This window comes from Plecotus auritus (genome assembly GCF_963455305.1).
Source record: "Plecotus auritus genome assembly, chromosome: X".
NCBI classification, from domain to species: Eukaryota; Metazoa; Chordata; class Mammalia; order Chiroptera; family Vespertilionidae; genus Plecotus; species Plecotus auritus.
This window is the reverse complement of record NC_137784.1, coordinates 108,641,581-108,657,886: the sequence shown is the minus strand read 5'-3', so window position 1 is coordinate 108,657,886 and position 16,306 is coordinate 108,641,581. Positions and strand designations below refer to the sequence as shown.

The 16,306-nt window shown below is 44.2% G+C and overlaps 1 protein-coding gene across 4 annotated transcripts in view; it reads right to left on the bottom strand.

Annotated features, from left to right (window-relative positions):
• The window catches only part of BCORL1 (BCL6 corepressor like 1), a 66,715-nt gene that overhangs the window by 40,123 nt on the left and 10,286 nt on the right, over positions 1-16,306 (bottom strand). For all 4 annotated transcript variants that reach the window (XM_080652203.1, XM_080652204.1, XM_080652202.1 and 1 more), the window contains exons 2-3: positions 5,368-5,497; positions 149-239 (exon numbers count right to left, since the gene is read on the bottom strand). In XM_080652203.1, the coding sequence (XP_080508329.1) occupies positions 149-239; positions 5,368-5,453 (177 nt within the window). In that variant the 5' untranslated portion in view covers positions 5,454-5,497. The remainder of the gene's footprint in view (positions 1-148; positions 240-5,367; positions 5,498-16,306) is intronic.

Below are 16,306 nucleotides of genomic sequence, written 5' to 3'. Positions count from 1 at the left end.
GGCCAATTTCTTTCTCACATACAGCAACTCCTGGGAAATACCCTGTCCCTTCCTGTCCCTCTTCTGAGGATGACAGGCTTGGCACATTGCCTGGGCAGTTTAGCTCCACCCTTTGGCGGGTGGCATGTGGCTCCACATGGCCCCTTACCTTGGAAAAACTGCTGCTGACACAAAACTCCTGAGATCCAAAGTGCTGGCAGTCACCTGTCGTGGACTCCTCATCAGAAATAGGTGCTCTTCTAGCATGGGAGACACAATCAGAGAAGGAACATGAGGCCTAGTCTTTGGGCTCCGGCCATCTTCCCCAGAATGTCCCCTGCCTGCCTGGGTTCCCATAAACCTTCCTGACTTGCTTCCCTTGCTGGCTTGGGAAAAATCACAAGGAACTGGAGGGTCCAGGTTATAAACCAGAGCCTCCACACCCAGCTTTGCAAATTCTTGCAAAGGAGCCTGGTCTGATATCTATAGATTCCCCTCTTTGGGTCGTGTATCCTGTTTTCTAGGGCTCTCATCAAGAGTGTAAGACACCCCAGCACCTTTCCTTGTCTCCAGAGCTTACCCATCAAAGTGAATTAATGGGCATTGCCAAAAAGGGGAGAGGTGAGTCACAGAAGATATCAAAAGGCATGCAAACTGGGCTTTTCTCTTAAATGCAATCTTATTTTAAGTCTATAAAGGAAACAGGCTGCAGGTACCATAAGGGTAATCCTTTCTTAAAACAAATAACCACCTCCACTGTTTCATGTTCTAAATATGACTCATCACCCAGTCACCCGATGGGCTTGCCTAGAGTGGATCCATGCTTATTAGTACATGTAATGATACTGATTGGAGGCCACCAAGTCACTGGGTGCCGAAGGGCATTTCAAGGGTACAACTTCTTTCCCTCCAGGGTACCTTTTCCCACCTTGTAGAGTAGCATGGAACTCCAACCAGCCCCTTCCTCCTGCCTTTCTCCCCTGACAACTCTCCCCTCTCTCCTTGATCTCCCAGCACCACCACATTCTCTCCCATCCCAAATCAAGGCCTTTAAAGCCACAGACTCCAAATTCAAATTAGTAGATCATAGGGAGAAGGGCTCAAGGCCAGAGATCCAGGTCCCAAAGGAGTAAAACTTAACTGTACCATCCCACCTGCTCAAAAATCTTCTCTACATTTCGGATAAGAACCTTAGAAAATGGTACATCCTGATAAAAAAAAAAAAGAAAAAAGAAAGAAAGAAAGTAAGTTCAGACTGGGAGGGTGAAGTTAAAGAGAGAAAACACCCATTGGAAGTTTGGTAGTTTGACCACAGAAAGAGTGTACCACTGCCTGCCCTAGGGAAGACACGACGGGGCAGCAGCCATGGTTCGAGGGGCTGAGTGGGAGGTTTGAGTGCAAAGTGCCCACTGTGGTTCCTATGGAGCAAAAGACTGAAATGCTCTGTGCGCCTCTGGGGAGGTAGATTGCCTAGATTTTTTGGATCCCTTCTTCGGAGCGCTCACTCTGAACTCCCAAAGTAGCTAGTGCCCGCCTCACTGCCATCCTAGCCAAAGGGCAGTCTGGGCACCTGCAGTCAAGCCCATGAGAATGGGGAGGGCCGTGCTAACTTCCTCCCTTTCACTAGAACAGGGCACCATTGACGGACTCCAAACTTATACCTGGGGCAAGAGAAGCAAAAAGGCAAGGCAAGGGGTTCACTACAGGCCTCTCCCCATCTTTCCAGGGCCCCAGAAGTGTCAATGGGGGGCAGGGGTGGACTGTTCCCTTTAAAAGGCAGCTAAGCTGGTAGAAGTGAGAGGGTTCCATTGCTGGCAATTACTGTTGGCAATAAACAGAAATGATAGTAAGGAGAAGCAAGGGCTACAGATGCAGTCAGGGGTCTCACGGATGGGGCAAAAGGGGGCCTGAGGAAAAGGGAAAACATACTTTGACATCAACTCCTGAGACCAGAAAAGCAAGACTTATCCTCCAGCCTTGGAATGGGAGGAGAAGCATATCCCAACCAGATTTGCCAAGGATGGTTTGTGTGTGTGTGTGACAAGGAAAACTAAGCAGCAGTGCCCCCTGTTCACCAACACCACATGAAGGACTGCAGAGGAAAAATGCTATTTATTTACATTATTTCCCCTCCTGACCATGCAAAGGGGAGCTGGCTATGTACTCGACACTCCCCTCCCGCTTGCTCACCTCCCACCTGGCATAAAATCATCTTGAAAGCAGAAACCCTGCCTTCCACCAGAGAGTGCAGAGCCAGCTGCCAGCCCAGAGACACTGGAGGTGGAAGCAGCAGTGGCAGCAGGAGCAGCAGTCCTGGCTACTCCAGTCATCCCATGCCTGAGTGCCAGCCCCCGAGGCTCTGGGAAAATGTCGTGAGGCCACATTTCAAATCCTCTGAGAAGAGGGGTGTGCAAAGCTAACTAAACATTAAATTGCTCCATTGAGAGAACCTGGGACAGGAATAGCTTGCAGGGGAGAGGGAAAACCGGAGAGCTGGGTCAACGAGGCAAGGTTAGGAGGGTTCAGGTGGCCAGGAGGAGGGAGCAGGGGTCAAAGCAGGCTTCAATCAGGACTGAAAATCAATCCCGCAATTTCTTCCCAACAGAGATGACCCTGGGCTGTTACGCTCAAGGCTTTGTTGAACTTAAACCAGAACTGGCCACAGCCTTTCCAGGCCGTTTTCCTAATTATTAAGGGCTAGCACCCCTGTCAGACCAGGCCTTTTATAGTTCCCTGACTATATGACACACACCAGGCTCCTACTCTCCCAGCTCCTGCAGACTTCCCCTGCTTCAGTCCCACCACATCCCAAGACCACCTTCATTCCACACAGGGTCTTCCCCAAACACACCACATGGGAAAGGCCAACAACCCTCACCTCAAACTCCCACTCATCCCTCAAACCCCAACTCCAATGTTACTGCCACTGGGAAACCTTCCCTTCCTTTATTCCCTGAGGACGTTTATCAATCTTGCACATAGACTCCCACAGGACCTGTATCTGTCTCTCTATAGCACTCACCACTTATGTCTCATGATGACTGGTTTGCTCTCAATGGGTTTAATAAATGTTTGTTGAATGCAGGAATGAATGGGTGCAAAAAGGAAGCAAGCAAACAGAGAGCTTTAGCTGGAGGTTTTACTAGAGTCAGCCACCTGGGGCCAGGAGAAAGCCCCTGCCCACTGTCCCTGCAGCCATCACTATATCTGATGAAGCTGGACAGGCTTCCCAAACATAACTTTAAAAGTTAAGCCACAGTCCGGCTGACGTGGTTCAGTGGTTGAGTGTCAACCTATGAAACAGGAGGTCATGGTTTGATTCCCAGTCAGCGCACATGCTGGGGTTGCAGGCTCGATCTCCAGTGTGGGGCGTGCAGGAGGCAGCCGATCAATGATTCTCTCTCATTATTGATGTTTCTATCTCTCTCTCTCTCTCTCTCCCCCTCTTCCTTTCTCTCTGAAATCAATAAAAAATATATATTAAAATAAAAAGAGTTAAGCCACAGATGCAGCGTTATACCCAAAAATGTCTAAGTTACACAAGATGTAAAGGGCTGAAGAAATGGCTTTTAAATAAGGTGAGATCACATTTTGGAAATCAGCTGTAGCATGGCCTAGACTGCAGTGGGAAGGTGACAATAAAGGGTAGATGAGATCAGAAGTGACAATGCTTAAAACGTCTTCTTAACTACTAGGCATATTTGGTAATTTAACATCCCAAGAAAGGTCCATAAAGAGGGAAAATCAGGTTTGAGTCCCACTTCCTGCTCCTTTCTCAGAAGGCATTTAGAATGGACAGTGAAGGAAAGTAACTTATACATTGATATTTTTGAAGGCTCTAGTCCAGATCTCTGTGTCAAAATCTCAACCACTTACAACTAGTTGACAATGAATACTTACACAAATCAATAGCACTACCCTGCCTTCCCCAGACCATCCCATAATAATTATCTAAGGCCATACCTCATATGCAAAGGAAAATACCTTTCTCATGCACCTCTGAGAAGAATTTTGTCTTATTTTCCTTGGTCTTGACTTTCATATTCTAAAATTAAATTCCTTTTAAGTCCATCTCTAATTTGCTCCCCAGTAAAAAGAACATTAAGCTGTCAGGTGCTGATGGCTTTTTAAAAAAATAAAAAAGGTCTAGTCTCCTAACCAGAACCTCAGACAAGTACACACTTCTCCAGTTAACAACAGAAAAAGAAAGAAGATCCACACAAAGATGTCCATTTCTTTTCCCTTCAAAACTGCCAACACTCCCCCCATATATACACATACCTATCCACACACTTCTAAGATTTATCCAAGGAAAACGCCAGATCTTGAATTTTAGGAAAAGCCATATCGTTCCATGTTTTAGGTGATTGATCAAATGTAAACAGGCGATAGATTGAAACAACGGCTAAACACCAGCAAGCATGGGGGAGCCATGCCTTCTCTAAAAATGGGAGAGGCATTGTAACCATCACACACAGCTCTGGCCAAGAGTTATGAAAGTCAAATATAAAATCTAAAGGCCATTTTGGGTGTTCTTCATACAGGACATGATCAGAAAATGACAGGTTAGTCAATGAAATATTCTGGTGTGCAGAAAACTGAACACACACCCAGATCAAGCAGGCACCACCAACTCTCAATTTTGTATAAAAACTACATTAAGCAGTTTGATCTCCCTTATGAAGATAAGGATCTTACTGTGAATCATCATTAATCTCGTGAGGCAGGAAAGCACTGGTTAGCAGAACACCCACTAACAGTACCCAGTATAAAGCTCAGTGATAGAACTGCCTTTCTTCCAGGCTTTTATCAAGGGCCGAAAATGTCATATGCATATCCTGAGCACCAAACATGGATGCAGCAAATAAAAACTGCAATTGCCTGAGCTTACCCTTATTCCACCATCTGACAGTTCCTTTTTAAAAATATATATATTTTTATTGATTTCAGAGAGGAAGGGAGAGGGAGAGAGAGAGAAACATCAATGATGAGAAAATCATTGATTGGCTGCCTCCTGCACACCCCCTACTGGGGATAGAGCCTGCAACCCAGGCATGTGACCTTGACTGGAATTGAACCCGGGACCCTTCAGTCCTCAGGCTGACTCTCTATCCACTTAGCCAAACCAGCTAGGGCATGACAGCTTTTAATGTGTAGACAAATACTAGTTGGTGAAGTCATCTGTTGGCCTCCTCACCTTCATCTGAACAGGGATGGCAAGGCAGCAGGCCACTCACACATCCCAGCCCTGTCCTATCGCAGGAAAATTAGAAATGACTACCAGCCACATCCCCAGGGTCCCTCCCCAGGCCCTGCTGCGGCTAACCCCCTGGTGAGTAGGCACCGCTCACTGGAAGCCGGCAACAGCCACCTTCCCAGCCTCCTCACCTCTCCTCGTTGATACCGCACATGCGAATCCGGTCAGAACTGGTCCAGTTGTGTACGCCGCTGTAGAGCGGTGCTGTAGAGATCATGACAGCCACTCACCACCAGATAGGACCTGCTGTGGCCACTTCCCCTGAGGAAAAAGAATCCCCCAAAAATCAAAACTTGTAACCACCTGCTCAACCACCTTTAACAAGGAAACACTTACATAAAGGTAATTATAGCACCCAGATGTTAAAGCAGTCTCTCTCATAAGCCAGCCTACCATGGGAAATTAAGGTCCAAATGGAGATGAGGGAGCACCAGCTTTTCAGGAATCCATAGGTTTCAGGATGGAGATGAGGATGCTGTTAATCACCTAGAGTGATTTTTAAATTATCATAAAGACAGATATGCTTGAGTGTTCAAGGAAATTCAATCTATTTCAGACAAATGAAATGACAGTATATTTTTCTACACACATTTAGCCTAACCAACTACAATTAGAGGGTCGTTCCCATACGTGAACAGTGAAAGACTACTGGGGATCCTTTTCTTGTCAATTCTAATCCATGGGTACTGAAGTATTTGAGTGATGTAGCCAATTTAAGCTCTCCAGAGGAAGTACACGCTTTCATTATAAGCCCTTCAAAAATACTCTATTCTGATTTCAAGTTGGGAGTTATACAGATGTGATGCATATATCTAACCTGCTTTCAAGCTTCCTCCAATCAGATGCAATACTCCTTGTACTGTGACCACAAATAAGCAAAGAAGCAAACAACAATGTTCCATCAAGAACCACACATTTCTATCCTTGTTCCTTCAGTCTGTCACCCCCATGACATACCACCCCCTTCACCAGCCAATGTCCAGCTCTCTCTCACTGTTAACAACCACTGCACAGCCAATTCACCTTCTAGAGAAAATGAGGCATCAAAAAAGAGAGATTTACCCAATAAGCTTATCTTGAGACCCTTAAACTCTTGACTTATTAGCCAAAAGCCTTATTCGTCAAGGTTCAATTGAACAGAACCCTACAGTGACCAGAATTTTATGCTATTCTCCACTTTCCAAAGAAGCAACTCATAGTCATATTAGGGATTTGTTTAATTCATTCTTTAAACAATTTTCAGAGATTGCTCATATTCAACACAATTATACTATTCATTCAACAAATACTTATTGAGCTCCTACTATGTGCCAGCATTGTCCTAGGTCAGTGGTCGGCAAACTCATTAGTCAACAGAGCCAAATATCAACAGTACAACGATTGAAATTTCTTTTGAGAGCCAAATTTTTTAAACTTAAACTTCTTCTAATGCCACTTCTTCAAAATAGACTCGCCCAGGCCATGGTATTTTGTGGAAGAGCCACACTCAAGGGGCCAAAGAGCCGCATGTGGCTCACGAGCCGCAGTTTGCCGACCATGGTCTTAGGTACTGGGGATTCAACAATTAACCAAAACCTCGCCTCCATGGAGTTTATATTCTAGTGGGATGAGACAGACAATAAACACATTAAATGATTCTATATTTATTGTGGTGTTAGAAGGAGGCATAACACAGGCCAAGGGGCATGGCGATGGTCACAGGTGGGAGGCAGAATGGGCTACAACTTGAAAGTGGGTGATCAGGGTAGGTCTTGCTGAGAAGACATTTCAACATCTTAAAGGAAGCAAAGGGACCCATGTGGCTATCTGGCGGAAGAGCATTCCATGGAAAAGGGAACAACCTATGCAGAGGTCCTAAGGCTTAAGGCTGCCTGCTAAAATCAAGGAAGAGCCAGGAGGCCAGTCTGGCACACAGGGAGTGAGCGAAGGGAAAGAGGCAGTGAGGGGTGAGCAGAGCTGCACACTTTTGTTCTCTTCTTGGTCCTCACCTAACTCCCTTTCTCTGCAGCATAGGCTACTGATGCCTTCACCCCTTTCCCTGTAGTTGGCCCTCTCCTAGCTGTTCTGACTCTGTGCCTGCTGCCTTCTAGGGCCCTTCTCTATCTCTACCGACCCCAGAAATCTGGCCCTTATCATGCTCATTCTCTCCTCACCTCTACCACCCTTTCCCATCTCTTCCCCTTCCTTCCCCTTCTCTTCCTACCCCCTCACATCTCTTTCCCTTCCCTTCCCTTCCCCCTAAATCTCTCTATTTCCCTCTATTCTGCCTCATCACCTTCCTTTCCCCATTATATTCTCCCAATAGTCTCTCTCTCTCCCCCTTCCCCGCTTCTCTTCTCCCTATTTCCTATGTCTCTCTGGCACAGTCCCTTCTTCCTCCAACTTTCCTTTCCTGCCTCTCTAAGCCCCTAGTCCTTTCCCTCCTTTATCTCACTTTCCTCTTTTTCCCTCAGGCTCCACTCTCTCCTCCCACTCCCGTTCCTCCTTCCTTCACCACCCCCACTCCCCTTCCTCACACCTCAGCCTTCAGTCTTCCTCTCTTATCCTCCTCTAGTCTGTCTGGCTCCCGCTGGCTCTCCACTACCCCCACCTCTCTCCCTCAGTGTGTGTGTGTGTCAGCCCCGCCCCTTCTTGTCTCTCAGCTCATGAGCTCCCACAGTTGCAACTCAACCAGATCTGTACCTGTAGCCCTGACCTCTCTTCATAGACCCAGACCAGAATTTCCAGCTGCCAACAACTTGCTGTTAATTGGATGTCCACGGAGCCCCTCAAACTCAATGTGTCTCAAACTGAACTCATTATCTGTTCCCATAAATCTGCTTCACACCCCACCCCCACGCCCAGCATGTTTCCTCTCTTAGTCAATAGCACCACTATCTCCTAACCTGGAAATTTCAGCACCTTCCTCATCTCCAACTCCTCTCTCTTATTGCCCACATCCAATCAGGAGCCAAGCCTAAATCATGCCATCTCCATCCTCTCCTACCCCTCTGGCCACTACCCGGATGCAGGTCCTCATCATCTTTCACCCAGAATATTACGATAGCCTCTAAACTGGTCCCTCTGTCTTCAATCTCTTGATTCTACAATCAATTCATCTTCTAAGGCACCAGTTCGATCCCATCATCCCCTCCCTCCTCAAAAGCTTTCAATAGCTTTCCTCTGTCTTCAGAATCAAGCCTGTGTTTCCTAGCACAGCATTCAGGACCCTCCATGACTTAGCCTCAAATCTCTGTCTTCTCTGCCACATCCTGCCATTCCTCTGTTGTCCTTGTCATCCTAACCCTTCCCTGAACAGGCCATGCAGTTTCAGGACTTTGCTGTTTCCTCACCCTGAAATGGTCTCTCCTATACACCCTCTTCCTCCCTGTCACCCTCAAGCCTAGCTTAAATGTCATCATGTCATCTCCCCAGCCCCAGCCCCTGGTCAGTTAACTCCTCCCTCTCAGGCTCCAAAGCATTTCATTCCTACCTCTACTGCAGCCCTGATTCTTATTCTCCTCCACAGTGTGGTTAGTTTGGGGGTAGCATGTCTGTCTCCCCCACCAGGCAATCAGCTATTTAAGGTAAAGAAATACTGCCCATCTTTTTTGTCTCTAGTATCTCTGCAATGTCTTACATATAGTAAGTAATTAGTAAATGCATGTTACATGGAACTGAATCCTGGATGAGAATTGAGGTGATAACCCTGAAAAATTAAAAGAAGCAAAATCAACCCCCAAAAAAGTATCCACCATGCATCTTACTACAGAAAAAAAAACTGTTGTACTTCCATGAAAACCCTATGAATTGTCTATAGCACACACCCTTTCGGAGCTGCCAGATCCTATCCTGGTTCATTGTCTTTAAGCTATTTTGTACCTCTGCAAATTGCAGGTAACTGATGGATATGCAAACTCTGTCTTGTCCCATAGAGTTTGGATTGACTTCCCTCCCTACTGTGGAAAAACCAGTTTTGCCTCCATTTGCAACTCAATTCCTTTGCTCCGTAAAAATTTGTGCTTTCCAGACTTTTACATTCAAACATCTATAACATCTGTCTGATTCCCTTGTTGATTAATGAGTAAAATAAAATCTTTAACACGTGTTCATTTTTCTATCTGTACGAGACTCATGATTTTGCCTTTTCTGAAAATTATCTTTAATATTACTAAGACAGTTATATGGGTTAACACATAATTTTAGAAAGACTTCAACAGGGAGTATGACAAATAGATTGACTGCTTCACATCAGTTCACCAGGATTCCATTCCCTGAACATCCTGGTCAATCAAGTTTTGACTGTTTCTTAGAATGTCCTGGAATATCCTAGTTTAAGAAACAACAGTTCAGCCTATTGGCTGATACACCAGGTACTTTTTTCGCCTTTTCTCACTATGAAGCATTGGAACACTCCAGTCATGGAAGGGGTCATTCTTGCCATAAGATAAATTTCAACACGAATTACGAGTTTTGGTGGCAACAGATAAAAGTCATGTAGGGCCTGGGACAGAAATCAGAGGGAGAAATCCTGGCATTTGGAAGCAGAACAACATAAAAAATACCATCACCTAGATAAAGGAGTTTTTAGACTCCTGTCCCCAAAAACAAAATAACAACCACAGAAAGAAAACCAAGTGAAAACCAAAATAATTACCACACAATACTCATTTTATGACTACCTAGAGCTCAAAACTGATACTGGCCCTAGCCAGTTTGGCTCAGTGGTTGGAGAGTCAGCCCATGGACTAAAGCAGTGGTTCTCAACCTTTTTAATGCCGTGACCCTTTAATACAGTTCCTCATGTTGTGTTGACCCCCAACCATAAAATTATGGTCACCACTGTATTAAAGGGTCGCAGCATTAAAAAGGTTGAGAACCACTGGACTAAAGGGTCCTCAGATTGATTCTGGTCAAGGGCACATACTTTGGTTGCAGGATCATTCCAGAGTCCCTGGGGTGCTTGTGGGAGGCAACCAACCAATGTGTCTCTCTCACATCAATGCTTCTCTCTCTCTCTGTCTCTTCCCCTCCCTTCCACTCTCTCCAAAAAATCATGGAGCCCAGCTGGTATAGCTCAGTGGTTGAGTGTCAACCTAGGAACCAGGAGGTCACCAGTTCGATTCCCAGTCAGGGCACATGCCCTGGTTGCAGGCTCGATACCCAGTGGGAGGTGGGGTGCAGGAGGCAGCCAATCCATGATGTTCCTCTCTCATCGATGTTTCTATCTCTCTATCCCTCTCCCTTCCTCTCTCTCTAAAAATCAATAAAAACATTTTTTTAATCATGGAAAAAATATCCTTGGGTAAGGATTAACAAAAAATAAAAAGATACTGGACACCCCATTTTCACAAGCTCCCTAAGATGAAACATCTGTTTAAATCTTGGTCTCCCAATTTTGAATTGTGCTTTTGTCAGAGCAACACTTCTTCCTATATGAAGCCCACTGTTGCTAATTAGCAGTAGCCTTTGCAGGAGAGGGACATGGAGGGATAGAAAGCATAGGCAGGAAAGAATGGATCCTCCTGAGCTGGAGAATAAGCAAAGGGAACTTTTAAAGAGGCAATGATGGTGCCAATGCCCACACAGGATGGAAGGAGTCAAGATGGCTAACAGACATCAATGTTTCCCAAGTCAGGATCACTGAGGTGCTTGTTCAAAACACAAGAATTGTAGGTCCCAGACCTGGAGTTTCTAATCCAGTAGGCCTAGGGTTTTGTTTTACTAGCATGTCCAATCAAATCACTAACTGCTCAATTGTATACTACTTCTTAAGAGAGGAGAGTAAAGGAAAAATCTTACAGATACACCATACTTGGTAGGTACCGCTGGTGTACACACTTGTATACCACTTGCTTTTGCTCATAGCACCTACACTCATGTGTGGTGTGTGTTCCAATCAATCTCAATCTCTCTCTCTCTCTCTCTCTCTCTCTCTCTCTCTCTCTCTCTCTCTCTCTGATGGGAACCATCACATCAAAGGCAAAAGGCGAAATTCTTAAAAGGAACTTGGAAGAAACCTGGTAACCCCATGTGACCCAGGAAGCACAGGCATAAGGATATGAAATACCTCAAAGGATTTTCTCAGATGTCACAACCATATAATTGTTAAGAAATGAACAGCTGCATGGCCCCAGAATCAAATGCTGGTCACAACTTAGAAGGCAGTGGGACCACAGTGACTTAGCCCCACTTTGTGGAGGAAAACTGAAAGGACACATTCAACTCATGGTGAGAACAAAGGAGAGCACTTGCTCTAGCAACCCAAAGTGTTAAGTGTGGTTGGAAAAAAACAATAAATAAAACTTTTCTATTTAGAAGGCACATGTACACATAAGTAGAAGGTACGAACAAGATCCAAGAGAATGAATCCAACAAGCAGGCAGCAGCAAGTAGGTAGCCAGACATAACCACCAAACTATGAAACAGGAAAAACCAAAAAGAAAATGGACTAATAGGAGAACAATAACTTTTAAATGGTGAAAATAGCAGTGAAGCTGAGAGCGAGCAGGTAGAAGAGAAACCATAATAAAGCAAAAATCTTTCCAGAAAAAAAAATCCAAAAGGAAGAAAAAAACCCCAAAAATTAGAAGACAAGGGCAAGTGTGAAAGGCATAAAAGAGAAGCCCATAGGATATAACAACCAAAAGGGGAAAAAATGAAATAGGGGAACCTAAAATATTTCACCATCATGGGCCAAACTGAAACACTGTGGGGAAGCACTGAAGACAGACATTTTAGAAAAGTTTTGAGAGAATATGTTATCAAAAGGGAGAGAACATCAAATTAGAGCCCATTTCAGGGTTAAGGGGAGTTGGTCATAGGGGATGAACAGCACTAAAATATCAAAGAAGATTTTACAATTGGATAGACTTTTTTTGGTTTTGTTTTGAAATGAAGATACCCAAACAAGCAGATTTCACAACAACTACAAGCAAAGCATGGTCGTCATGCATATGAGGAAGAGAAGGACACAAAATGAGGTAATAGACGCAGGGGTCCTCAAACTTTTTAAACAGGGGGCCAGTTCACTGTCCCTCAGACCATTGGAGGGCCGGACTATAGTTTAAAAAAAAAACTATGAACAAATTCCTATGCGCACTGCGGGCCCGGGACAAGTCGGCTGCTAAGCAGGACAGGCAGCGGCACCCGGCGGGCTGGATAAATGTCCTCGGCGGGCCACAGGCCGTAGTTTGAGGACCCCTGTATAGAGCATCTATAACTGACAAATGCTTTTTACTAAGGTAGAAACTGTTTAAAAAGTTAACCTTGAGCCCTGGCCGGTGTGGCTCAGTTGGTTGGAGTATTGTCTGAAATACCAAAAGTTTGCAGGTTGGATCGTAGGGAAGGCAACCAATTGATGTTCTGTCTCACAGCGATGTTTCTCTTTCTCTCCCTCCCTCCCCTCCCTTCTTCCTTCCTTCTCCCTCTCTCTAAAATCAATAAGTATATCCTCAGGTGAGGATTATTTTTTAATAAAAAAGTTAACCTTGAAAATGACCAGACAGAGTATGCGTCCAGCAGACAAATTCCCCAGAATCATGAACAACATAATGTGAAACCTGTCCATCTATTCATGATTGGGTTCTACCATCAAGATAGTAAATTAGAGCCCGGCTTGTGTAGCTCAGTGGTTGAGCATCGACCTATGAACCAGGAGGTCATGATTCGATTCCCCATCAGGGCACATACCCAGGTTGTGGGCTCAATCCCCAGTGTGGGGCATGCAGAAGGCAGCCGATCAATGATTCTCTCTCATCATTGATGTTTCTGTCACCTCTCTCTTCCTCTCCACTCCTCTCTGAAATCAATAAAAATATTTTTTTTGAAAAAGACAGTAAATTAGAAACTAAAGATTAAGGAGATCTCAGTTAAACTAAATCTGGAAATACTCCCCCAGGTTTCTTTGATTCACACTGCCTGGTGACCTGGAAGCAATTATGACTTTAAAAAATAAGAGCCGGAAAATATTCATCTTGAAGCCTGGCCCTGAATCGGTCCTCAAGAGGACAGGCGTGGCCAGTCGACAATTTAAGAAGGAGGGTTGGGTCAGTGATGACTAATAAGTAAAGAAAACCAACTTTAGGACCTATTGCTGGGATAGAAATCCAGAGATCTGGGTGAAGCACCCATTAGACAGAGGCATTCATATTTGAACTTCACAGAAGCAAAGGAGAGTCCACCCATTACCTCACTTTGGGGAAAGCAGCATCTAAGACATCTCCACGGAGATCCAAGAGACTATTGGCATTGAGATCCTCAGGCTAAAGTGAAAAGGCCATGACTTCTACCCAATCACCACAGTGCCTTTAGAGAGAGGTCAAAATATGTCCAAATTATTGTTTTCAATAGGAATGTGTACACATACCCAAACAAAGATAACTTTACCTGGCTTTAGATATGGAAGCTCTGCCCGGCCGATGTGGCTCAGCGGTTGAGCATAGACCCAGAAACCAAGAGGTTGCCTGTCTGATTCCCAGTCAGGGCACATGCCCAGGTTTTGGGCTCCAGTGGGGGGGGGGGCAGCCAATCAATGACGTTTTTCTCTCATTGATGTTTTTATTTCTCTATCCCTCTCCCTTCCTATCTCTAAAAATCAATTTTAAAACATTTTGTTAAAAGATATGGGACCTCTACCGCAGATTTTACCTTTCTTGTCACTCTGCCTTCTTGCATGTGTATTCAATAGGAGACTAACATTCCTGTTTTCCCTACTTAATTATAAACCTCATCCCCTAATGAAGACATTCTCCAATGTAAACTGTTCTAATTTACTAATTTCCCATATGAGGGTAGTATTCTAATATTCTCCTCAGCATTCCCCACAGTATCTATATCCCCTCATATTTTCCTACCATACTTTCCTACACAATCACTTTACTTTGCTTCCCTCTACTACCCCACACCACCACACACAAATACACACACACACACATACACACTCAACTGTAAATAATCTGCTGCACAATTTAAAGGAGGAAGGGGCCCTTTGCACTGTTCATCCCAACCTTCTGCCTGGCAGTCTGTTTTAGCACTTTCTAGTTCCCCTGTTTTTGTTTGTTTGTTTGTTTGTTTGTTTTTGCTATCTACTAGCTCTATCCCAAGGGATCGGTCTTATAAGGGACATTGCATCCTGTTCCCAGATACATTAATTCCTGTAATTTAACGAGAAGGCTAAGTAGTTGCCCATACAGAGCTATAGCATGGGAACCTTCATAGACCACATGGGTACCTCCATCTTAAAAAATCTTGCCTATTACCTGGCCGGGTTACTCAATGGTTGGAGCATTATCCCACCACACCAGGGTTGAGGGTTCAATCCCGGGTTGGGGTACATGTGTGAATGCATGACAACTGGAACAACAAATCTATTTGTGCACTCTCTCTCAAATCAGTAAATAAAAAATAAAATTTGTAAAAATAAAAATAGCCCAGCCATCATGGCTCAATGGTTGAGCATGAATCTATGAACCAGGAGGTCAAGGTTCGATTCCCAGTCAGGGCACATGCCGATTGCGGACTAGATCCCCAGTATGGGGCATGCCAGGGGCAGCCAATCGATGATTCTCTCTCATCACTGATGTTTCTTCCTATCTCTCTCTCCCTCTCCCTTCTCTGAAATCAATAAAAATATATGTAAAAAATAAAAATTAATCTTAAAAAACCTTGTCTATAAACATTTATGAGACTGGATACAAAGGAATGTTGACTATCTGTTCAACACATGAGAGCTTACTCATTCAAATGAATGTAGTTACTTCCAATAGTCACCTTGGAAGGCCAGACATTCATCTCAATGGAGTGGCCAGTGCTTGCAATCTCCCTGGAGCTCTTCTTTGATCAGCATTACCATCCAAACCTTTTTCAACCCAAACCACACCTTTTTCAATCTCCTCACTAGGGTAGAATCCTCATCCGTTCAATTTGATGTTTAAAATTGCCAAAATCCATTTGGAATCTTCTATTCACACAGCAACAACACCCTTGAAGAGTGATATACTCCAGTTCCCACAGCCTAAACTGTGGGGGGGGATTTGGAGGGCATCTTCAGCCCCCACTTCTCAGCCATCCTTCACATACCTCACTATGTCCATTTACTGTGTTATATGCAAAATAGCAATAAAGTAGTACCTACCTAAAACTGACAATAATGAAAGCACTTGAAAGGACCAAAGGTAATCTACTCCAGCCCTAGCTGGTTTAGCTCAATGGGTAGCGCGCTGGCCTGCAGACTGAAGGGTTCCGGGTTCAATTCCAGTCAAGGGCACATGCCCGGGTTGCAGGCTTGATCCCCAGTCGGGAGCATGCAGGAGGCAGCCAATTAATAATTCTATCTCATCATTGATGTTTCTTTTTCTCTCTCCCTCTCCCTTTCTCTCTGAAATCAATAAAAAAATTTTTTAAATATATTTTTTAAAAAGGCAATCTACTCCAACAATGAAATAGGCAAAAACTAACGTTTTAATCTGTCTTTTATTTATTTAATTATTTATTGGTTAATCCTCACCTGAGGATATTTTTTCCATTGATTTTCAGAGAGAGTGAAAGGAAGGAGGAGAGACGGAGAGAAACTTCAATGTGAGAGAGACACATCAATTGGTTGCCTCCCACGAGTACCCTGACCAGGGCCAGGGATTGAGCTTGCAACAGAGGTACATGCCCTTGATCAGAATCAAACCCAGGACCCTTCAGTCCGAGGGCTGACACTCTATCCACTGAGCAAAACTGGCTAGAGCTTAATCTCTCATTTATATTTTCATGCTACTAAGTCAGTTTAGCTCTTCTACCCACTGATACTTTTTTTCCTATTATTCAAATAGTACTCACTTCCATTTCCTGTTGCAAGGAAATTGTTTTACTCCATTTAAGGAAAACACCTCATCAAATCTTTATACTAGACCTAGGATCTAACTACAAGATTTTGTATAACTTTTAGATGTCACAGATATCAAGAAAACCTAAGCAATCACTACAAAATTAATCAGTCCTTTCCAAAAATACAAAGCCACCTCAAAATGTCACCCTAAGTAACTAGTCCTCTTTTGAGCACTTCTCATTTCTACTAAATCAAAAATAAGAGTTGGATATCCT